Raw genomic sequence first — 24826 nt, 5'->3', positions numbered from 1 at the left:
TTCAACTTCTTGTGTAATGTTGGCGTTTCATGTTTTAGAAGGTATTTAGTCTCTTTTTTTTTTTTTTTTTTTTTTTTTTTTGTAATTTACGTTGTGACTTTGCATTTGTTGGATGAATCAACGATGTTACCACAGCTGGTCGGAATGTAAAGAACTAGAGGACACGAATCTTCTTGTTGACTAGGCACTTATGCAGACAATCAAAAGGGATAATATTAAACGGCTTTTAATAGTTAAATGAATCTATCAAAATGTAAATAATATTGAAATTATTTCGATACGTTGATAATTGTTTTATTACATTAATAGAGTTCACAGATTTATGTTTTAACATGAAATCGAACCAACGGTTATTTCTTATCGGAAGATATTTATGTACTACATTACAAGGATTGAATTTTTTTACGAATTTTCTAAGAAGGATGTGAATAGGTTCGTGCGGAATAACTTGAGAATAGGTCTCTTGTGAGACGGTCTCATGAATCTTTATCTGTGAAACGGGTCAATCCTACCGATATTCACAATAAAAATAATACTCTTAGTATAAAAAGTAATACCTTTTCATAGATCAGGATGAACCAAATAAGATATATGTCTCACAAAATACGACCCGTGAAACCGTCTCACAGAAGTTTTTGCCATAACTTAAATCTTAATTATGTAATTATCATGTATACTTGTATATATAATGAAAATTAATTGTATTACCATGTCATAATCAATATATGAGCACATAGTAGTGTAAGTAAACTAGATTCTCTTAAGTTGTTTCAAGATTATGTATGAATCCAAACAAATTATTGGTTGGTGAGCAGAATTTTATGGGAAAATGCAAAATTAACTAAAATTATAATAGAGTTACCAATTAGCATGAGCATCAAGTTAGAGAATATCCAAAGATAATCTATGGTGCCTTAACCTCCAACCAACACTTCCCTATTTTAGAATTCACAACCTTGTTAATTAATTTAGCTGCTGAATATTATACAAATCATTATAAATTATTTATATCCTCAAATGGGACTATAGTTTCTTTCTCTATTATTATTAAATTAAAGCTAGATTGACATTATTGGATTAGCCCATGATTAGACACAAACTATTATTTAAATCAAAGTACAAATCCCACCTCTTTATAACAATGCCTCCATTTAATCACTCCCGACATACATTAACATTAACATTAACATTAAAATTAAATATCACTCCCTCTCCTAGCTACTTCAATTAAGTATACAGCCGAGCCATCACTTTCTCTTAGCCATGGCAATGGTTATGGATCTTGATTTTTCAAATTTTAGCCATTATATTGACATGGCAGCAACGAACACCGCCGATGAGGGTTGCGATTGGAACGGTTGGTCACCGGTGATCGACTGGGAGGAATTTTCCGGCGGACAAGATGACTTCCACAACCTCATTGACTCCATAATGGATGATGAAAATATTGTGATACGTCAATCAAATAGTCCTGACTTAAATGAAGAGTATTATAATAATTTGTCATCCCCGGAGTGCCACACCCTGATGAGCACTGTTGTTGAATCCGGCGGTGGCGCCACGGAGGATTGTAAGGGGCTGAGGCTCGTCCATCTCCTCATGGCGGCAGCTGAGGCTCTGGCGGGGGTTAACAAATGCCGCGAGTTGGCTAGGGTGATATTGGTTCGGCTCAAGGAGTTGCTGTCGTCAAATGTTGGCACCAACATGGAGAGGCTGGCATCCTATTTCACCGACGCCTTACAATGTTTGATCGACGGCGGGAAGTGCTGCGGCGGCCACCCATACAAGGAGGAGCACCGCCAGACGGATGTTTTGGTGGCGTTTCAGTTGTTGCAAGACATGTCTCCTTATGTGAAATTTGGACATTTCACTGCAAATCAGGCTATTTTGGAAGCTGTGACTCACGATAGAAGGATTCATATTGTTGACTATGATATAATGGAAGGTATCCAATGGGCCTCACTTATGCAGTCCTTGGTGTCTAGAAAAGATGGGACACCGCCTCCACATCTTCGGATCACGGCCTTATCGAGGGGAGGAGGGGGGCGGCGTTCGTTGGGAACCGTGCAAGACACCGGCCGACGCCTAACATCCTTTGCAGCGTCCATAGGTCAACCATTCTCATTCCACCAATGTAGGCTGGATGCGGCTGAGACATTCAAACCATCCTCCTTAAAATTGGTACGGGGAGAAGCCCTTATAATAAATTGCATGTTACACCTACCACATTTTAATTATCGATCCCCCGATTCAATCGCATCATTCTTATCTGGGTCCAAGACCCTAAACCCACGACTAATCACCCTGGTCGAGGAAGAAATGGGGCCCACGGGAGACGAAGGGTTCGTAGTCCGGTTCATGGACTCATTGCAACAGTACTCAGCCATGTGTGACTCACTGGAGGCCGGGTTTCCGATGCAGAGCCGGTCACGTGCGTTAGTGGAGAGGGTTTTCTTAGGGCCCCAGATAGCCGGGTCATTGGATCGTATATATCGTGCCCATGGTGATTTCCATGAGTGTTCGTGGGGGAAGTGGTTGGCCGGGACCGGTTCATACCCGATGGACATTAGTTTTTCGAATTATTGTCAAGCTAAGTTGTTGATAGGATTGTACAATGATGGGTACAGGGTCGAGGAATTGGCAACCAATAAACTTGTTCTAGGATGGAAGTCACGACGCCTACTTTCGGCTTCTATTTGGTGTTCTCAAGATAACGATATGTAATTTGTAATCTTGTGTTTTTGTTTATCTATTTCTCCCACTTCTTCTTTCTATCTTGGTTGATTTTTACTTTCAATCCGTACATGTTTCTACAAGCCTTGTACTTGGTTTGTTTCAAAGCAAGTTTTTTAATCTTATTGTCCTTTTACATCAGCAGGTCTCCGATCTCAAAAATCTTTATCCGTGAGACGGCTCAATCCTACTGATATTCACAATAATACTCTTAGCATAAAAAATAATATTTTTTCATGGATGACACAAATAAGAGATCCGTCTCACAAAATACGACTCGTGTGACCGTCTCACACAAGTTTTTGTCTTTTTATATTTCAAACATATTTCTTCTCTTCTACCCAATAAATTTTCATTTCTCGTAGGATATATAATATGAATGTTTCAAATTTCAATCTCTATTATCTAGCACAATTTGATACGAGATTTAATATCTTTCGTTATCTGATATTTGACTCAAATTTTATGATAATAATAGAATTTTTTTTATATATTTATCTTTCGGTGTATCATCTGGTCCAGATATTGCATAATTGTACTTATTTTACAAGTGTACGTACTAACATATTCCACCCTCTAAATCAAAAATATTTCAAATCTTCACTGATTTTTGATAACATACATCTTAATCTTTTGAATTCATAGAAAACAAATTTTAGATATTAGAAAGTAAAAATAAAAATAAAAAAATTACTCCAGCCAAACAGCGAAATGTACAATTTCACGTTTTCCTAGCATTTATATATGCAATATTCAGTTCACGACAACAAATTTATTTTATGTCGCATATAATTACTCAAAATTAACTTCGTGAAAAAAACAACGATCATTTCATACAAATTCACAGTAAATAGTAAAATAAATTCATGTCCAGCTCCATTTTTTTTAAAAAAAATCATGTCATTGGAAATTGAGGAGAAGTTACATTTTTACCCTTGGACCACATCCAATAATATATACATGTGGATTGAGCAAACGGTTGAATAATAAGTTTTCTGTGAGACGAGTTAATCGTACTTATATTTATAATAATAAACAATATATTTGTTATAAAAAGTAATAATATTTCATATTAACTCAAATAAAGGATCTGTATCACAAAATTGATTCGTGAAATCGTCTTACAAATTTTTTTACTACCGTTGAAATATCACTCTCTTACGCGTGAATAACATAACTAAAACATTTTTTTGACGAGGGTATTTCTATAACATGGGAAGATTCCTGGAATGTACCCATCATAAAACATAAATGCCCCAAATTTGATGACATTATGCATCCAAATTAACATATAAAAATTGCACATTAAATACTAAAGATACTCCTCCGACTTCATACAAGTTAAAATATTCGTCGCAGCTTTCTTTTCAATTTATTATATATTTTTATTAGTGAAATAATAAATTAATAATCTGTCCAAATCACTTCTAATCGTCTTGCCACTCAATTATTTATGATAAACCACCCTCTCTAAATGTAGTGTACAATTAATTTTTATTAAAAAAACCCTTCTTCTATTCTTGATTTTGTATTGTAACAAAACTTTAATTGCTAATTATTCGTTCAACACTTTTTTGGATACAAATTTTGTTTTACGTATTTTCTATATAAAAACAATACACAGAACTCTTGTGAGATGGCTTCATGAGTCAATTTTGTGAGACGCGTTTTCTATTTGGGTCACTCATTAAAAAAATTCATTTTTTATGTCATAAATATTATTTTTTATTTTAAATATGAATAGAGATGATCCGTTTCAAAAATAAAGATATGTGATACCGTCTTACAAAAAGGCCTACTCAAAACAATATTGCTTGAAGCTAAATACTCATGTAATCAGATGAATCGACTATAGTTATCGGTCCTAATTAATTAGCTACACTTCTAACCATAATTAGACGATTCTTTTTCAAAATTTTGGAAGATTTAATTCAAAAAATAATTATATGTTTGATTCAATTATACGACTTTCTACCGAACACCAAAAGTCCGCAGCTATGATGAGACAGGGCATCAACATTTTTTCTTAGGTCATGGTCATCAATTTGCATTACAATATAGCAAATTTTATTCATTTTAAATTCGGGTATTAATTAATTAATTAATCAAATGTTTTTATTTTTGTTGTGTTTACATGCGTCATGTTTCCATCTTCTGTTTTTATTTTACTTCAAATTCGTGGAGGGCTCGGCTTTCTTCATTTTCTTTGAAACCACGACAATTTTTCTTTTTTTCTTTTTCATGCGACATCATGATTAGTGTAAAATAATTGTGCCATCTTCCTCAATTTGATTAGAATATATTTTACATTTCACTCAACAACAATATCAACTAATGGAGAATAAATTATGGCCAACGAACCCAGTGTGTGTTTTGTTTTTGAAAATAGTCGTCTCCTATGAGATAGCTATTTAAAAAAAACAACACCACAAGTAGGACATTTTAAAAAGGCAAAAAATTGTGTGAGACGGTCTCACGGATCGTATTTTGTGAGACATATCTCTTATTTGGGTCATCCATGAAAAAATATTACTTTTTATGCTAAAAGCATTACTTTTTATTATGAATATCAGTAGGGTTGACCCGTCTCACAGATAAAGATTCGTGAGACTGCTCACAAAAGACTTACTCTTTTAAAAAACGGTTCAATCGTTGAATCCTAGATGCGATTCCCATATCTCATTTTTTGTTACACTTGAGAATGTCATTTTTTTAAAAAAATAGCTGACCAATGTTATTTTACGAATTTTTCCTTATTTACTTATAGGAAAATGTAATAGTTATAATTTAATAGAATCAAATTCTTCACGGGCCCTAATTACTAAATGGCCCGTTCTCAAAATATAATGTGTAAGTTTTCTTGATTAATGTATCCAACTCATTTGAAGAGCCCAAGATGTGTGGTAATGAATATAAATAAATTCTGTTGTCTTCTCTTAGTGGACAAAAAGATTTTAAATTTATTCAAATTATTTCAGAGATACTAAAATATTTTCGTTTAAGCAGTGCTTTAAACTGTTCTTGAAGTGATTTTATTTATTTATTTTTATGAAATTGGTTTGAAATTCTTAATAGAAAGTTATTTAATTTTTTCGTGTTTCTTAAATCTATAAATTTAAATTTCTTGATTTGAAATTCAAATTACTTTTGGATGTCCAAATCTAACCTTGTAATATTTATGTAAGTCAAGCTTATAAGGATCAACCTCTGCCATGCTCCATGATTTTGTTCTTTACTTTTTCATTAATTTTATAATTAATAAAATATAGGAACTTGGCATTTTTGGTCGAGTATATTTGGTTTTTGTAAAATTTGATATTATTTTTATCAAATTCTAATTTCAGTAATTATGATAATTTTTCATTAAAAATATTGTTACGGTGACATAATATATTAGGACAAAAATTTGTGTGAGACGGTGCCACGAGTCATATTTTGTGAGACGATTATCTTATTTGGCTCATCCATGAAAAAATATTACTTTTACTTTCTATTATGAGTATCGGTAGGATTGACTCGTCTCACAAATAAAGATTCGAGAGACCTACTCATATATTAGACTCACTTCCAAAAAAAACTAAATTATAAAAAAAAATATTATACTAAAATATGACATCATAAAATATCAAATTGCATAATTTTCCTAAAATATAAGAAGAAATGGTTTAAATTTAACACCAAAAAAGAAAAATGTATCAAGATTCCTTCCCCAATAACTTTTCAACCATTTCGATTCTACAAGGATAGCTCGCCGCTCATGCTTCATTCCTGCCCTGTCCATCGTGGTTCAATTCATTGAACTTGGACATCGTCCCACAAAATGCTTAGACTCTACTCCCTCAAATCCTTCAGTTTTTGCCAAACATTGTCCACATGTGACGGCTTGAATTTTAAAACTCCTAGAATCTGTTGCATTGGCTGCAGCACAAGGCTTTCAGCTATCATGGCTTCCACAATATTCACCTCCGTTACTACTGAGCAAGAACCTGTTTCAACTCTGGACGGATCAATCCAGAAACCACCTCCTCTACAGGTGATGCCCATTTTTTAATTTTTTTGTTGGATGGACATCTTTTGATATGGGTTTTGGTGGACCCTTTTGATTGGCTTGCGCAAGATTCATTTTTTTTTATGCGTTTGCTATGGATTTGCTTTTGTGTTTTCTGAACCCTAATTATTGGAATGTTGAGTTTGATTGAGTGAAAAAAGTTATAGTTATGGTGTGATACTTTGCAGAGTTCAATTTGGGGAAACGGATAGTGATTGGGAAATTATGATATGGGGCTTTTAGTTGGAATTGGGAAGTCTCGTGATTATCATGAAAGTCTGTCCACAGTTTTCAGCATCCTGAGTGTTACAGTATAATGGAATTGCACGCCAAAAGGGGAAAAGGGGAAGAAAAGACCTACAACGAGGAGAGTTTGTCAGCATTCCTCCTTCAATGAGAAAAACTAGACGATGCCCTTTCGTCTAGAGAAACTTGTCTATGATTTAAATTCTATTACTTTTTTATTGTCCTGTTAGCATGAGTACGACAAATATCCATTTTATTGGAGATGTTCATAATTGAATTAAAAAACGTTGTGTTTCAATGTTGGAGACTTGGAGTTATGAATTAACACAAGTCTATCGCTTTCAGGTCGAATCACTTGTCTTGTTTCGACATTGATTTAGTACACATTATTTTCCTCATTCTCCATTATTGAATCTCTTCTACTGAGGATGATGAACTTCTGAGGCACCATTAGCCCCTTCCTCATTGTTGTATCATTCTTATAGAAGCGTGATTGTCTGTTTTCATCAATTTCTGGAACCAGACTTGTATTTTTTTCGATTTGGAGGCTATTATTAGTGGAAGCATGTTGTTCTACTGTCTAATTTTAGCTGACTTTTTTATGTGTCACGAATCACGATCTTCACTACATGCTCAGAAGATTCAGTTTCCTGTCTGTATTAGGCTATAGTGACTGCTATTGCTACGAAACACTGCTGTAAATGAATTTATTGTAACACCATTTTCTGCAAATTAACCTCGATGAGATTGGATTCTGTATTTGATATGGCTACCGCCCTTTTTAGGTTGCCAAGCGCTTGGAGAAGTTCAAAACCACAATTTTTACACAAATGAGCAGCCTTGCCATCAAGCATGGAGCTATCAACCTTGGACAAGGCTTTCCCAATTTCGATGGTCCAGAGTTCGTAAAAGAAGCAGCTATTCAAGCCATTAGGGATGGTAAAAATCAATATGCTCGTGGATATGGAGTTCCTGATCTAAATTCAGCTGTGGCCGAGCGTTTCAAGAAAGATACTGGCCTCGTGGTTGATCCCGAGAAGGAGGTCACTGTCAACATTGTGTTTCAATGTTGGAGACTTGGAGTTATGAATTAACACAAGTCTATCGCTTTCAGGTCGAATCACTTGTCTTGTTTCGACATTGATTTAGTACACATTATTTTCCTCATTCTCCATTATTGAATCTCTTCTACTGAGGATGATGAACTTCTGAGGCACCATTAGCCCCTTCCTCATTGTTGTATCATTCTTATAGAAGCATGATTGTCTGTTTTCATCAATTTCTGGAACCAGACTTGTATTTTTTTCGATTTGGAGGCTATTATTAGTGGAAGCATGTTGTTCTACTGTCTAATTTTAGCTGACTTTTTTATGTGTCACGAATCACGATCTTCACTACATGCTCAGAAGATTCAGTTTCCTGTCTGTATTAGGCTATAGTGACTGCTATTGCTACGAAACACTGCTGTAAATGAATTTATTGTAACACCATTTTCTGCAAATTAACCTCGATGAGATTGGATTCTGTATTTGATATGGCTACCGCCCTTTTTAGGTTGCCAAGCGCTTGGAGAAGTTCAAAACCACAATTTTTACACAAATGAGCAGCCTTGCCATCAAGCATGGAGCTATCAACCTTGGACAAGGCTTTCCCAATTTCGATGGTCCAGAGTTCGTAAAAGAAGCAGCTATTCAAGCCATTAGGGATGGTAAAAATCAATATGCTCGTGGATATGGAGTTCCTGATCTAAATTCAGCTGTGGCCGAGCGTTTCAAGAAAGATACTGGCCTCGTGGTTGATCCCGAGAAGGAGGTCACTGTCAACATTGTGTTTCAATGTTGGAGACTTGGAGTTATGAATTAACACAAGTCTATCGCTTTCAGGTCGAATCACTTGTCTTGTTTCGACATTGATTTAGTACACATTATTTTCCTCATTCTCCATTATTGAATCTCTTCTACTGAGGATGATGAACTTCTGAGGCACCATTAGCCCCTTCCTCATTGTTGTATCATTCTTATAGAAGCATGATTGTCTGTTTTCATCAATTTCTGGAACCAGACTTGTATTTTTTTCGATTTGGAGGCTATTATTAGTGGAAGCATGTTGTTCTACTGTCTAATTTTAGCTGACTTTTTTATGTGTCACGAATCACGATCTTCACTACATGCTCAGAAGATTCAGTTTCCTGTCTGTATTAGGCTATAGTGACTGCTATTGCTACGAAACACTGCTGTAAATGAATTTATTGTAACACCATTTTCTGCAAATTAACCTCGATGATATTGGATTCTGTATTTGATATGGCTACCGCCCTTTTTAGGTTGCCAAGCGCTTGGAGAAGTTCAAAACCACAATTTTTACACAAATGAGCAGCCTTGCCATCAAGCATGGAGCTATCAACCTTGGACAAGGCTTTCCCAATATCGATGGTCCAGAGTTCGTAAAAGAAGCAGCTATTCAAGCCATTAGGGATGGTAAAAATCAAGATGCTCGTGGATATGGAGTTCCTGATCTAAATTCAGCTGTGGCCGAGCGTTTCAAGAAAGATACTGGCCTCGTGGTTGATCCCGAGAAGGAGGTCACTGTCACATCTGGATGCACTGAAGCAATTGCTGCAACAATTTTAGGCTTGATAAATCCTGGTGACGAAGTTATTCTCTTTGCTCCGTTCTATGATTCCTATGAAGCAACATTATCCATGGCCGGTGCTAAAATAACGTGCGTCACATTACGGCCCCCAGATTTTTCTGTCCCAATCGATGAACTCAGGAAGATTGTTTCGAAAGACACACGAGCCATACTGATGAACACTCCGCATAATCCAACGGGGAAAATGTTCAGTAGAGAAGAACTCGATGCTATTGCCTCCCTTTGCATCGAACATGACATACTGGTATTCTCGGACGAAGTTTACGACAAGTTAGCATTTGAAATGGACCACATTTCCATTGCATCGCTTCCTGGTATGTACAACCGGACCATTACCTTAAATTCTCTGGGGAAGACATTCTCACTGACTGGCTGGAAAATCGGTTGGGCCATAGCTCCCCCACACTTGACCTGGGGAGTGAGACAGGCACATTCTTTCCTCACTTTCGCTACATCCACCCCAATGCAAAATGCTGCTGCGACGGCTCTTAGGGCTCCAGAATCTTACTACGAAGAGCTAAGGAGGGATTACATCACCAAGAAAACAATCCTGGTAGAGGGTTTAAAGTCAGTGGGATTCACAGTTTTTCCATCAAGAGGAACCTACTTCGTGGTGGTGGATCACACCCCTTTTGGGCTCGAGAATGACATTGCCTTTTGCGAGTATCTGATCAAGGAAGTTCTGGTGGTCGCGATCCCAACGAGCATGTTTTATCTGAATCCAGAAGATGGAAAGAATCTTGTAAGGTTTACTTTCTGCAAAGATGAAGGGACTCTGAAAAGCGCCGTGGAGAGGATGAAGGAGAAGCTGTTGAAGAAGAAATCGTGATTGTGATTCATGGACCGAATAGGTTCTTTATTTGTCGAACGAAAATTTATAATACTTGGTTGGCATTAACTATTAATCATATTATTGCACTTCCAACTTCATAGACTTTGTTTGAATATATGGATTATGGAACTAAGACGAACATCACTTAAATGTTCAATATATCTTTGCTCATTAGCATGTCAATTTTTCGTTATCATCGGAGGACTGTGAAAGATAATTAGTAGATATAGTTAGTAGACTTAATTCCAATACGACGCTGCTCGAAAATATTTTATTTAATTATTTTTTTTAAAAAAAATAAAGTATTTTATGTAATTTTTTAAAAAAAGTAAGTTTTTTTTATCTCCAAATTTTTAGCTAGTATGTTCCTAAAAAAATTTTAACAATAGAATTCAGCTCGAACGAGAAGTACATAAACTTCATGTTTCTTGGCAAAATTTCAGTCTTGCTGAGGTATATAACTAGGGGGCATATACTTATTAGTCTTTTATGCGTGGTCAATATCAATTTTAGTCTTCTAAATATATTTTAGTATAATTAATTTTGGGTCATTTTCATCCAAGTACTAAAGTATTTCGCCTATGTTTATCTATTCCGATATGTAAATTAAGAATAATTAAAAATTGAATTCCGTGATATAATTATTCGGCTAACATTGGAAATCGACAATAATGAATTTAAATTGTAAACTATACAAAAAAATTCGATTTTAAATATATTGGTACAATACTTTTTATTAATTATAACTGCAAGCTATCTTTAAATTGAGTACTTCTTGTGGCAAATTCAAATATTTCTAATTTGACAAAAAATATGTATTTTTTATGATAATATAATCCGAAACCGTTACTTTTTGATGTGCATCAAGTAAATCCATGAGTTAACGCATAGATCTGAAAACTAGACTAACTATGTAAATTGAACAAATAATGTACATCGGACTTAGACTTGCCCGAGAAATTATCGACGGAAGAATCAAACCGATTATAGCTGACAAATGCTCAACTATTTCATCATCTAGGAAAATATAATTGATTATTAAATAACTGTTATAGCACTCAAACTAATAATTATCTATATAATTGATTGGAAACATCACGTACGTTACATAGGCGTAAGACTAAAAGCGTAAATTTAAATTTACCCATCCAATAATGTAAAATCATATTTCAATTAAATATTATAAAATTATCTTATGAAATTCTTGATTTTATATCCAATGGGCGAGTGACACCTAATCAATGCTCACAAAGGTGTGCACGGTAGGTGTGTAGGATATCAAAACTGATATATATACAATTTTGATATCCTGCACACCTATCGTGCACACCTTTGTGAGCACCGATGAAGTGTCACTCGCCAATTGGATGTGATGAAATATAGAAAAATTGCGCATCCAATGGGCGAGTGACACCTCATCGGTGCTCACAAATGTGTGCACGGTAGATGTACAGGATATCAAAACTGTATATATATATATGTATGTATATGAGAATATGTTTTTCACGTGATACCCACAAGCCAACTCCACAAAATTGTGACGCCAAAGATATATATATATATATATATTTATTTATTTCGACGGACGGTTTAATCCCACATGATATTTTGATTTAAAAAAAATAAATTTGAAATTAATATTCAAATGGTAGCGTCATATGTTCATTGGATGAATGGGGCATTAGAGATGTCAATGGGGCGGGTATGGGGCGGGTTTGGCTAAACCCAAGACCCTCCCCATGAAAAAAACTTTGACCCATTACCCGGCCCACCCCAGTTAAATATTCTTCGGACCCACCTCACCTTGAATACGAAACGGGGCCGTGTAGACCCGTGAGACCCGAATTTTTTTAAAATAAAAAAGTACTCTTTATTCTCACATGACTGAATTATGAAACAGACAAGCCTCTAAATACAACAATGTGGAAAATTAATTCATGTCTTCAACCACACTTAATAATAACAAACAAAGTATTTTCACGACATAAAGAATTACATAAAAAAAGAGTTACTAGCTTTCCAAAAAAATCTTGACATCTCCAAAAATAAGTCATAACATAATTTAAACAGATCAATATAAAATCAACGAGTAGGAAATATTTCACACATTTTTCGGGATCATTTTCCTCTTCATCAAGAATGGTGGGACAAGTTAGTAAACTACTTGAAGAATTAACTACAAAATTAAATATAGAAAGTACATTGAAAAAATAAAACTGTAATTTCAAATTGTAAAAAAATGTAATTTAAAAAGAGAAAGTATATTAAAAAAATTAAAATGAAAGTACGATATCTAAATAAAACTGTGATTTATTTACCTTTCACCTCACCCCACAACCATCTTCGCGAGTACATCAATACCTCCAAAGTCGTTGGATTAAGTCTACTAAGATGATGACCAACTATTATTCGACTATTGCTAAAAGCAGATTCAAATGCAATAGTTGACATAGGAATAGCTAAAATCGTTATGGTTGAGGTGAGCTACTAAAAAATAAAAATTAATAAAACTAAAACCCTAAAGTATTTATATCCACATATATGGGGCGGGTGTTATAGGACCCATGACCCGCCCCATATCCGGACGGGTCTGAAAAATTGGACCCGAGACCCGCCCCACGACCCATTTAGTATATCCAAACCTACCCCATACACACGGGTCCATTGCGGGTCTGGGTGAAACCAGGACCCATTGACATCCCTATGGGGCATCATATTTATGTAGGCCATAAAATTAATTTTGCCAAATATTAAATAATTCAAAGACCAAATACAATGTAAGAAAAACATAAAGAAATGGAACTCTGAAAATCTAATAAAAGATGACAACTCCATGTGGAAAATTTGATCGAAACCAAAATCCTTCAACTCGCTCCTTGTCTCGCGTTCGACAACGGGTATTTTAGAATATTGTTATTTGTTAATGCTAATATTTAATTTTTCTGAATGATCATTTTCTTGAAATGAGAGGGAATTAAAAGAAATTTGGAGAAGAGTTATTACTGTTTGAGTTAACATGTTTTACCAATTGATTTTTTGAGACGAATTTTCTATTCAAGTCATCCATGAGAAAGTATTATTTTTATGCTAAAATATTACTTATTATTGTAAATATGAGCATGATCGACATATCTTATGGACAAAGATACGTGAAACCGTCTAAAAAAAACCCTATTAATGAGTTAAATCTAACATAAATTGAACTCATATAAAATCATCCCCAGCATGAAACTTATCAATAAATATAAAATAAAACCCAGAAATTCAACAAAATAAAAACTAAAATTTAAAATTAAAATAAATAAAAACATATATTCCAGATAATTGATACGCCTAATAAATACATAATACACAGGAATTCACATGGGGGAGGCAATCAATATGTCCCTCTCGTGAAATCCTTTACACAATTCAATCAACAACCAAAAAAAAAAAAAAATCAAAGTACGTAATATATGGAAATTTTTTCCTGTCAATGTCAGTGTAACTGTGTAAGAATAATGCCTTCAAGAAATAAACTGAAGATCATCAAATGAATTAATAAATAATACTGAAAACAAATAATTTGAGGTATGTGAACTCAGTTCTTGATAATATATTTATGATCAGCAGAAGCTCCATAAACTGATATCGTTATATTCGTACGAATCCTCCATGATCAGCGGATCAAAGAACACCCCATCGAGCATGTCATTGTACTTCGGAGAATCGAAGTTGTGCCAGGAATCCATAGCCATGTAATCGTGATGATCAGATGATGCAGCTAATGAGATGGGGTCATATTCAATTTGCAGAATATTGGAGTCGTAGTTATTGGAAGAAGATGAAGAAAGTGACGGCGAGGAATTTGAATCATTCGTCGTCGATGTTGATGAAGTACCGGAGTGAAAAGAAAAAGATAATAGAGATTGTGGGATCGGGTTTTTAGAGTTTTCAAGAAACGTGGTGTTGGCCGCGGCCGCCGCGATTTGTTGGATGGACTTAGGGGACATGGCTGAGTTTTCAGGGTTAAGCTTTTGCTGCAAAGCTTTTGAAAGTGGGAAATTTAGGTTTGCGGAAGAGCCCTTGAGGCACAAAAGAGCAGCATCGTAGGCTCTGGCCGCAGCTTCTGGTGTAGAATAAGAGCCCAACCAGATTCTTGTCTTCTGATTTGGTGCCCTTATTTCCGAAACATATGATCCCCAACTCCTCATTCTCACTCCCTTGTACTTCTTTTTCGACTGAGATTTCGAGTTCTTTGTTGATGATATCTTGCTTTCTGCCTTCACCATTCTTGAAAAGATTGAAGCAATGAAATGCTTTCCTTTTTTCAAATTCCTTCTTTGCAATTTTATTTCTGCTGCTGCTGTTTAATTAAATTCTTTGTCTTTCTTGAGAAGGGGAAATGCTAGTGGTAAGTGATTGTGAAGGGGAGGTCTGAGCTGATATTTATAGATGGAGAATTTTAGAAAATAGAAAGATCCCTTCAGTCAAAACAATAATATAATGCTGAAATATATGTCATATGTATACTTTATTTTAAGAAAATATATATACAATATAAATATTTATATTGCAATATTGGCTGACAGATAGTATCCAGTGATGTGCTGATTAAAGAATCAGATTTCATTTAGTTCACATGAAAATGACTTCTCTAACCACATTGGTAATTAATTAAGAACACTGTATTTTTTGTTCGTAATGAATTGACTATTTCTACGCTCTTTTCTGTTTCATTAAAGGTTTATGTTATATTTTTTCTGATGTTTTGGATCAGTACTTTAATACTATTTATAATTTTTTTCTTTAATACAAAACTTTATATATGTCTTTGATCAAATTGGTTCGATTCAATCGATCCTTACAAGACCGAAATCAATTTTGTTGTAGTTGATTCAATCACTGATATTAGATATATCCAATCTAGCCAGGTGAACATAAATTTTGTGTACACAAGATCTTGATTTATAGTCAATAGCCGGTCTAAAAAGAAGATATCGATTTATCCTAGCAGATACTTAAAAATGCGATGCATGGATTATATCACGTGTATATAATATGAAAATTTTTTCTTCACACATGAAACGTAAACACAAACTAATTTGATGATGACTAATACATTTAAAATGAGCGAAAGTATATATATAATTTATTTCTTTAGCAATTTAATGACTACTTATGTATTCACCATAAATTATATATTACTCTATAGTTTTAATAATGTTGTTGTTTAGGCGGAAAAGATGGATATTACTTCTTTATTTTCAGCATTTTCTGATTTTATATATCGATGATGATGATGATGATATCATTATTATGAGTAATACTACTATTATTATTACTATTATTATTGTTGTTCTTGTTATTATTATTATTAAATATTATATGAAGTCATTAAATTTGTCTTGGAAATATTTTTGTTAGTCTCAAGATATTTAATGCTATATCTTTACTATATTTTTGGACGGGAAAATAATAGTATTCTATTTTTTGCGGACTTTTCTGTTTTTATATATGAATTCTCATTTGAATCACAGTTGGGCATTATAAGGTCTAATGAACTAAAATATACACACTAATGTAGCTATATATTCAATGAGCATTGCATTATGATCTGTTGTCCGATAGGTTCATGACAGAGTAGCAAATTTTGATTGTCATGTAATTTGTTCACATGTTTACACATTGTAGTCGGCGACTCGTCGCTAAATACGAGCATGGATATTCTATATGTTACGTCGTAGAGAAACAAATAATAATAGATTAAGAATCATTTCAACAATTGTGATCTGATATATATGGGAAAAAACCAATATCGATCCAATTCACTTGTTGTGAGGTTTATTAAATACAAAAGTCTCATTCATTTGTTGTTTCTTTGTACAGTACAAATACTTAACAAGAATGATACTGTCACGCCCCGAGTCCAGGCCTCACGCCTGCGTGACTGCACAATGAGTCTCCTTATAGTAACTATTTCGTATTCGTCCCCACTTTACGAAAATTAAATCTTTAATTTTTAAGATGTGAGACAAATATCACATATACAATTTCAATGTGCTAGCTTCCTCTGAAGTTAGATCTATTAATGTGGAATTTAGGACCGAGTCTTCCACAGAAAAAGGGAAATAAAAATCTCATAATTAATTATGTATGTATGTATTTATGTATGTCTGAGGATTGTCAATTTTTTCAAAGGCCAACAAAATTCTTGCTCAGAAAATGAAAATGGGAGACTTTTAATTTTCAGTTGTCCGACTGGAATCTATATTTACCATCAATAAACCATAATTTAAGTATAAAATAGTTGATTAATCTACATTTCTTGAACCCACAAGTTATCCTCGAAAATGACTTTAATTACACCTCCAAGTCATTTGGCCACATGGGGTGGCTTATAATCAATCACATCATTATATTTTTATACATAAATTAATCAATCAATATATATATTAACAAAAGTTAAATAATGATATTCAAAATATATAATTCTTTTTTAAACATCCTGAATTTTCTATTACAACAGACGTGTACTGCTAGAAACATAGGATGCTGTCATCAGTAGCTTCCCGGAGTGTTCTTTGTGTTTGAGATTTTGATTAAAAAAGAAAATGCATATGCACTCACATACATTGATATGCATGTGCATGTATGAATACAACAACGGCTCGAAGTTATTTGTACTCGAAAATGCAAAATATATATTCAAATTCTTTTATAAATGTTTCAAAAAAAATCAAATTTTATTCTATTTGTGTTTGACATAAAACAAACTATATAAATGATCCACGATCGACTCCGACGTCTATAAATATCGATCAAACCATATATATATATATACATATCATAGAAAATTTTAATGAATTTCTGGATAGTCGATGTACACATAAATTTATATAAATTAAAGTAAATTAAAACAAAGTGGGATTCAAAAATAGAATTATTAACCCATTGGATGAGAAAACAGCTTGTGCTTCTCTGTCATGCATGACAAAACAAAAAAACGCGTTTTCGGGCCCTTATCTTTATTTATTATCTGAATCTCTCTTTTTTCTTTTTTATTATTTATTATTCAGTCTTTCAGAAATCAAGGAAAATACGATTAAATAATAATTTAGATTTGTAGTATAATAACGATGAATTTTTTTGAGGAAAAATGCAACTGTATGATGGGCCAATAAGTTTACGTATGCATGGGGATTGAATTTTTGGGTTTCAAATTTTGTTCAAAGTTGTTACTTTTATTTTTATAGGATTTGGAAGCGATTCCCTCTTTGTGGCACGGTTCAACCACTTAAAAGAAAATATGTCTTTTGCTTTAAAAATGCGATTACACGCATAAGAACGTGGTGATGACAAAATACCCTTTTCCATGTGGGGTCATTGTTCACATTTAAGGAATCAGTCAAGAAAAATGTCACCAACACTGATGTGTATAGTGTTACATCGATATCCATCCAAAACATCGTTAGAATCGAAAGATATGCGACTAAAAGTGAATCTTAACAACACAGATGACGAAAACGACATAAAAACTAATATCCAACACCAAAATTGTAATTTTCGCTGCCGATAATTTAAATTATAAATATTTGAGATATGGTGTATAAGAAAAACACTATTTGAAGCCGCGTCGATTGAAAATTTTCAAACAAGTTGCCTGAAATTAATGTGTGGCTTTCATCTCCTAACAAAACATTGGGTCGATTCTATCAGAGTACATGCAATATTGTAGCTAAGGTCGGATCACTTTGAAATTTGGTATATGAGAGGTCCATATCTTTTGAGTTGTTACGTTCCATTGGGTGCTTTAAGATTTTGTATCCCTACCTAAATAATTATTGGTCGAGTACATAAGAATTTATTACATCATTTTTCTATTCCTAATATTTCCTAACAACGCTGTCTTGTTTTTTCCTAATTCGAATAACAATTTTATTTGACTTTAACTCTTAATTATGTATTCCTGAAACTAACTTCTGATATCATAAAGTTGGAAACTCTCTTATAATAAATATCATATCTATGATGGCATCTCCGCCCCAATTCCATTTTTTTAATGGAGGATTCTCCATTTAATAATAGTTGGGATTAAGTCTTTATCAGGTCTCCGTATCTGTTTCTATCTAATTGACTTGAAAATTCTTATTTCGATTTTGCGGACATTAGATCTTTATCCTCATACTCTAGAAATGGTAACAAGGTGAGCCGAATTTGTCATTATCATATCCGATTTGATGTGAATTAAATCATTATCTTCAAATCGTTTCAAATATTGGTTGAATTAACCAAAAAAAAAAAAAACACCTTCAAATTCACTTAAACAATATTGATAAAATAATCTAATTATATATATAAATACTTACTTAAAAAACTCAAACTATTGTAGTTCATGGTTTTAATAAACAGAAAAGATGTAACAACCAGGGGCGAAGCCACTGCATTTTTCACTTGGGCTCCAAAAAATTTTTAACAAATTTATATGTAATTTTTTTTTATAATTTTGGATAAATTTGATATTAGCTCGGGTAGATCAATTTAAAATATTAAAGGATTTTAGAGTTTAAAATTATAGCTCGGTTAGAATGGGATTCCTGGCTCCATCACTGGGAACAACATAATTATAATTTGTTGACAAGTTGGATCATAAATGAGATTTGAACGATATAAATTTGAGTTTTTTTGTTAATTATTAAGAACAATCATTATTATTAATGATATTATTATCGAGAGTTTCGGGACATGTTTGAGATAGATAATATTCTCATACCCGTCCTCGATTTTCAAATCTCCAAACTCGACTCATTTCGATTTTTTCCCACGGGGTCTTAAATATCCGAATAAAATTTTCACTCTCCATATGTTGAGTCTCACATTCACTCAAGTAATTCGAGAGAGTTAATCGAATTGTCATATGAATAATTCCGACCCCACAAAACTAGCCTTACCGATTGTATTACCCTCTATGAATCCTTGATCTATGAATGCCACATTTGTGACACTAAATATATACTAAAAAAATAAAAAATAAAAGTCCAAAATTCCATGAATAAACAAACTATATCATTACATCCAATAATCTTGTACATTGGAAAACGATGGACTTGCTATCCAAAATAAAAACTTCAGATCAGATGACAGTCGAATTTACCGAATAAACCGAAGCAAAGGAGGAATAAGTAAGTAAGCAAAACAAAACAAAAATGGCTGCGGTGCGAAAGGACGCTCCGTACGTACCCTCGAGCACATTCAGACCTACTGAAAAGACATCGCAATAATGTAGTAATGAATCGAGACCAGCTATTTTGTTTGCCTTTAGTTAAACAATTGTTTTCTCTTTTTATCAATGGAGTAAAAAACAACTGATCATGATTTTAATTTGCAGACGAGAACAACTTTTGTTCAGGCAACATGATTTTCCATGGAAGGACCCACTATCCCCAGCTCATCCATAGTTCAAATGAAAGACAGGTCTCATCAAGGGTCCAGGTATTCTCCTATAAATAACATGTATGATAATTAATTCACTATATTGTTTTTCAGCAGCACCCTTAGCTGCTCTCCACTTTTATCCTCGACCTCTGACTTGAGCGTCGGAGGGGCTACGTCAGGACACCCTCCTGGCCCCCTTCTTACGGTCTTATTCGTGATTTCAGGCTCGGGACAATTTTGAAACCTGCATCTGGACTAGTGACACTTGCTAGAATCGGATCCTAAATTTCCCGTGAGTATCACAACATAAAAATATTATTCACATAAATATATTTGTAAATCTTTGTTTTTTCTGGTGATATGAGAGATTATTAATTACTTAAGACATTTTATCCTCCGAATATCTCCTCGATTTGTTGGATTACCCGATATGGGCCTTCAGCACACTAAAAGCTGGCCCATATAAATCTGCAACGACTCTATTCGGGATTCATAAGTCCATGTCTACATAATGTATAGTACTTGTGCCCCAAAAGAATATTAATATAGACGGCCCAAAGAAGACTGAAATAAAGCTATAGCAACAAAATAGAAGCGCGTGCGTAGACTCCCAATCCTTGTCCGAACTGGAGCACCTAGTCAAAAAAGACGCTCAATTTGATTGGTCGAAATGAAACCTTGACTGCGTGGCGCCAACAATTTGACTCGCCGATCCCAATCGCATGTCCACACGCGTTGGCTCACTTCTACTACAAAACCTTAGCAAGTCCCTCCCCGTTTCACTCAAACCTATACTGCCTGTGCTCTACACACCATTAACACACACACACACACATATATATATATATATATTTATATTTATCGTAAGGTTTTATTGGAATGAAGTTGGTGGAGGCAGCGGCGGTGCTACTGGTGGTGGTTGTGGTGGCGCCGGCGGTGCGTGGGTTGTGGGTGGACCTGCCGAGAACGGGGACAAAGTGAGTGTCGGAGGAATTACACAACAACGTTGTCGTTTTGGCTGATTTCCACTCCTTCTTCGGCCAAAACGATGACGTGATTCGTACCATCTTACCCTCCATGTCTGTTAAGGTTAAGCATCGCTTTCCCTTTTACACAATGCATGTTCTCTGTCTGTGTGAAGCGAAACGGGGAATTGAGTGATATAATTCTGGCGTTGCTTTGATCTTCGATTCGTTTCGATACAAATTTTCAATCAGACTTCATTTTGCCCCTTTAAGTTTTCAGTTTGTGCAAATGCTAGATCAATCGTAGTACTTGCATTTATTGGATAAAAGAATTTGCTTTTTTTTTTACCCCTGGAATGAATTTGGACGAAATTGGCAAAATTTTATTTTCCACATAGCCTAACAAAATGGCATATCGGTTGTAATCCGTAATGACACTTCCCTTGACTTTGTTGCATAATAGAAACATGTATTAGGATATGAATTCTAGTTTCAGATTTGATTTATGAGTGTTTTAAGAGTTATTTTATCCATCCAATGTTTGGTATACCAAAGTACATATCTTGCTTGATATAATAGTAGTATACTGTATACATAAACAAAGAAAATTATTCTTGTTTTGCTGTTGGATGAACTGCTCACATCGATGTGTATATAACAAGTTTCAGAGTGTTTTAAGACTCGAAGATGATTCAGCGGACCAAATCTAGCTTACGCTCTTGGGACATGACTCGGTCTCGAAAGTCTTATGATTTGCAAACTCGTTTTAATTCGTCTTTGTCTTAACACTATTCTTGTAATTTGCATCTTAGGTTACATCACCTTATGGAAATAATCTCTATCACCAAGAAAAAGTCTCTTATGGTCAGTTTTCTTTCACTACAACTGAGACTGGCAGCTACATGGCGTGCTTTATAGTTGATGGAGAGCAACATGGAGGTAAAACCGTGACCGTGGGCATTGACTGGAAAACGGGAATTTCTGCAAAAGATTGGGACTTAGGTAGCAAAAAAAAGAAAAAATCGAGGCTAGTTTATTTACTTCCCATCTTTGTTTATACAGTTGTCTGGATTGAGGATAGTTGATATTCAAGACATTCTTGTTATCTCTATCACTCGTAACTCTCCTTTAGCATTCTCACATATCGTATATTAAATTTGTTTGCAGGGTCTTGAACTTGAGTTAAAAAAGCTCGAAGGAATTGTGCAAGCAATTCGTAACAATATGAATTATATGATGTCTAGGTAAATTTCCATGGCTAGTGGGGTGATTTACAGATGTAATGTTCGAGTGGGGAAAACTTACATTTTTAAATATGGTCGGTTTTCTTGTGCAGGGAAATGGATATGAGGGAAGTGAGCGAGACGACGAATGGTAGAGTGGCTCGGTTTAGCATTATGTCTCTCGGACATCTGCATTGTGGCCTCAGTTTCGCAATCTTTGTATTTGAGGCGGTATTTTCGGAAGAAGAAAACTAATCTAGAGTGCGTTATAGAATTCGCAGTTACATAAAATTTGAGAGGAAATTATTAGTTCAGTGATTTTTTTTATGGGTTGAAAGCCTGATACCTCACTCGTATGATCGTGAAAAATAAAATTTTTGACATAAATAAAATATTTTTCATAAAATAGATTGTATAGAAGATCTCCGTGCCAAAAGTAAAAGTTTTTTATGTTATAAATTTACTTTTAATCATTAATCAATAAAAAAAAGGAATAAGTTAATTGGATGACTAAAATGCCCCCGTCACGCTTCCTTCAATCTTAAGTCAACAATTCCTTCACAAGCTCAAGTGGACTTCGGTTTCCGCCACTTCCAGCCTGAACTATGAGAGAGCAACAATGGCGGACACGAAAGTGGAAACTATAGCAAGATTAGCCCAGTGGAAAGTGGAAAATTTCGGGCCAACCTCGACTTACAGAAGATCCGAACCTTTCAAAATCGGCATATGGAATTGGTACTGATTTGCATAAACTTTGTATTTGAATTGGATAACCAATTTAAATCCAGTTTCTGGTTTTGACGAATTTCACCTTTCACAGGCATCTATCCGTGGAGAAGAGTCGATCAGTTTATATCCGGCTTTTCCCTGAACCGTCTCGGGTTTCGAAAGATCAGCCACCGCTTGCCCGGTTTGTTCTACGAGTCACCACAGCTGGCTCCAATCGAAGGCCCTATATTTCGCCGAGTATGTATTTATCTACGTTTATAGTTTTTTTTTTTTTTTGGTTATTCTGATTTCTTTGACCTTTACTTGTGATTTTATCAATTGATTGGGTTTGATTTTGTATTTGCTTTGCTTATGATAGTATGTAAAATCGTGGATGAAAATCTTTTTATTCTACTTTTTTCTATCACATGTCTGTTGGCTTTCAAAAGCTGAGAACGTTAACCTTATAAGCTTTTGGAAAGCATCAAATTACCTCGTAAAGAAATCAAATTTTTATAATATATTTTCTACTGCGAGACTTCTGTTTCACGCTCAATCATTACCCTGAGGAGGTTTGATGAGCAAAGTGAATGAATAAATGCTTGAATGTGAATTTCGATGTATCGATGGAGTTTTTTTTACTCATGTGGAGTCGTGGATTCGCCTTTTGTATATGTTGATATAAAATACGGTGATGGTTTTATGCTCAGTCCACGAGAGATTGCTGCGGACAAGTGATGACTTTGCCTGCCCTGTGGATGTTAACTTTCAAGGTCGATTCGTCATTGATGTGGAGTTTCTGGACCTTAGGATTTACGGTGCAAATGTGAGATGCTCTTGCTTGTTTGATGAAAACTTACATCGATTTTTTCTATCTGTTCAGTGTCGTTATACATACATGAAAATATGATTTCGCCCCGCCGCCCTATAAATGTTTCAGCTCAGTTTTTTACCCTTTCTATACAAAAGTCCGACTCCAATGCTGAGATGCCATAGTTTTGAAGCCTCATGTAGCCCATGCATTTACACGAGTAACATTGTGAATCGGGATGGTAAACTTCTAGTAGATTTGTCCTTTTATTTACTTATTTTTTATCCGTCCTTCGGATGTCCTCGTCCTGTGAAATTTAAGGGTGGAGAACGAAGCTCTATATGGCCCAGTGACGGCATGATGCAATATCTGACGACACAAAGCACTCTCAGATGCCTCTCTCGCATGCTGGATGAAGCCATTTATTCAGATGTGACCATCAACACATGCGACGGAATCCTCCAAGCCCACAAAGCGATTCTTTCAGTTAGCTCCCCCTTTTTCCTCAGCATGTTCCAGCACAATCTCAAAGAAAAAGAATCATCCACCATCGTCATCGAAGACATGACATCCGAGTCCTGTATGGCCCTTCTCAGCTACTTGTACGGAACCATAAGTCAAGAAGATTTTTGGAAACATCGATTAGCATTACTAGGTGCAGCAAACAAGTATGATATCGTGGACTTGAAGGATGCATGCGAGGAGAGTCTTTTGGAAGATATCAACACGGGGAATGTGCTAGAGAGGCTGCAGGAGGCTTGGCTTTACCAGCTGAATAAACTGAAGAAAGGATGCATGATGTATTTGCTTGATTTTGGGAAGATTTATGATGTCAGAGACGAGATGAATGAATTCTTCAGACATGCGGATCGAGAACTGGCGGTCGAGATGTTCCAAGAGTTGCTTGCAGTTTGGAAACCAGCGTAAGTATGTGGTGTACTCCTAAGATTTGTAGAACAGTATCATATGTAAGTGTTGTATTATATGAAAATGTTATATGTAAAATGACAGTTTACAAATTGGATTACATATTCGCTTTAAAATATCAAAATTATCCTTATATTTTATTTGAAAAAACTATTTCAAAAATACATTTAAGATATTTTTGTAATTTCAATTGCTATTTGTAACTCAATGATTATCCGTCATTGTACATATAACATAACCTTATATTCTATCAGTGTCAAATATGAT

The 24826-nt window shown here is 34.6% G+C and overlaps 4 protein-coding genes and 1 pseudogene across 5 annotated transcripts; 4 read left to right on the top strand and 1 right to left on the bottom strand.

The window, feature by feature from the left end:
• Positions 1–1263: 1263 nt before the first annotated feature.
• On the top strand, positions 1264–2724 carry LOC142550954 (protein NODULATION SIGNALING PATHWAY 2-like). The gene has a single exon (XM_075660004.1). It carries the CDS (start codon positions 1264–1266, stop codon positions 2722–2724), a length of 1461 nt encoding a protein of 486 aa, XP_075516119.1.
• A 3689-nt stretch (positions 2725–6413) lies between these two features.
• Positions 6414–10685, top strand: LOC142551699 (uncharacterized). 2 transcript variants are annotated; one of them, XM_075661072.1, is made up of 3 exons: positions 6414–6766; positions 7813–8070; positions 9609–10685. In XM_075661072.1, exons 1-3 carry the CDS (start codon positions 6554–6556, stop codon positions 10506–10508), a joined length of 1371 nt encoding a protein of 456 aa, XP_075517187.1. In that variant the 5' UTR covers positions 6414–6553; the 3' UTR covers positions 10509–10685. The 2 variants fall into 2 exon arrangements, with proteins under 2 accessions (XP_075517187.1, XP_075517186.1); XM_075661071.1 differs by lacking the exons at positions 6414–6766; positions 7813–8070 and adding an exon at positions 8353–8910 and having other exon boundaries at positions 9351–10685.
• Positions 10686–13701: 3016 nt separating this feature from the next.
• On the bottom strand, positions 13702–14971 carry LOC142550953 (ethylene-responsive transcription factor ERF014-like). The gene has a single exon (XM_075660002.1). The coding sequence runs from the start codon at positions 14780–14782 to the stop codon at positions 14117–14119; it is 666 nt and encodes a 221-aa protein (XP_075516117.1). The 5' UTR covers positions 14783–14971; the 3' UTR covers positions 13702–14116.
• A 5742-nt stretch (positions 14972–20713) lies between these two features.
• LOC142551698 (transmembrane emp24 domain-containing protein p24delta3-like) lies at positions 20714–22489 on the top strand (annotated as a pseudogene).
• Positions 22490–22651: 162 nt separating this feature from the next.
• LOC142551697 (BTB/POZ domain-containing protein At1g21780-like) lies at positions 22652–24807 on the top strand. Its single transcript, XM_075661070.1, has 4 exons — positions 22652–22848; positions 22934–23079; positions 23532–23647; positions 23954–24807. The coding sequence occupies exons 1-4, from the start codon at positions 22733–22735 to the stop codon at positions 24557–24559; spliced, it is 984 nt and encodes a 327-aa protein (XP_075517185.1). The 5' UTR covers positions 22652–22732; the 3' UTR covers positions 24560–24807.
• Positions 24808–24826: the final 19 nt, after the last annotated feature.

Source organism: Primulina tabacum, chromosome 7, assembly GCF_025594145.1.
Source record: "Primulina tabacum isolate GXHZ01 chromosome 7, ASM2559414v2, whole genome shotgun sequence".
In the NCBI taxonomy this organism is placed as follows: Eukaryota; Viridiplantae; Streptophyta; class Magnoliopsida; order Lamiales; family Gesneriaceae; genus Primulina; species Primulina tabacum.
This window is presented reverse-complemented; position numbering and strand designations above follow the sequence as displayed.

Coding starts and splice junctions, on each gene's coding strand:
- LOC142550954 (XM_075660004.1), top strand. CDS start 1,264: ATGGCAATGGTTATGGATCTTGATTTTTCAAATTTTAGCCATTATATT.
- LOC142551699 (XM_075661072.1), top strand. CDS start 6,554: ATGCTTAGACTCTACTCCCTCAAATCCTTCAGTTTTTGCCAAACATTG. Junction 6,767..7,812: donor AGAAACCACCTCCTCTACAG/GTGATGCCCATT, acceptor CGCCCTTTTTAG/GTTGCCAAGCGCTTGGAGAA. Junction 8,071..9,608: donor TGGTTGATCCCGAGAAGGAG/GTCACTGTCAAC, acceptor CCCGAGAAGGAG/GTCACTGTCACATCTGGATG.
- LOC142550953 (XM_075660002.1), bottom strand. CDS start 14,782: ATGGTGAAGGCAGAAAGCAAGATATCATCAACAAAGAACTCGAAATCT.
- LOC142551697 (XM_075661070.1), top strand. CDS start 22,733: ATGGCGGACACGAAAGTGGAAACTATAGCAAGATTAGCCCAGTGGAAA. Junction 23,080..23,531: donor AAGGCCCTATATTTCGCCGA/GTATGTATTTAT, acceptor TTTTATGCTCAG/TCCACGAGAGATTGCTGCGG. Junction 23,648..23,953: donor TTAGGATTTACGGTGCAAAT/GTGAGATGCTCT, acceptor GTGAAATTTAAG/GGTGGAGAACGAAGCTCTAT.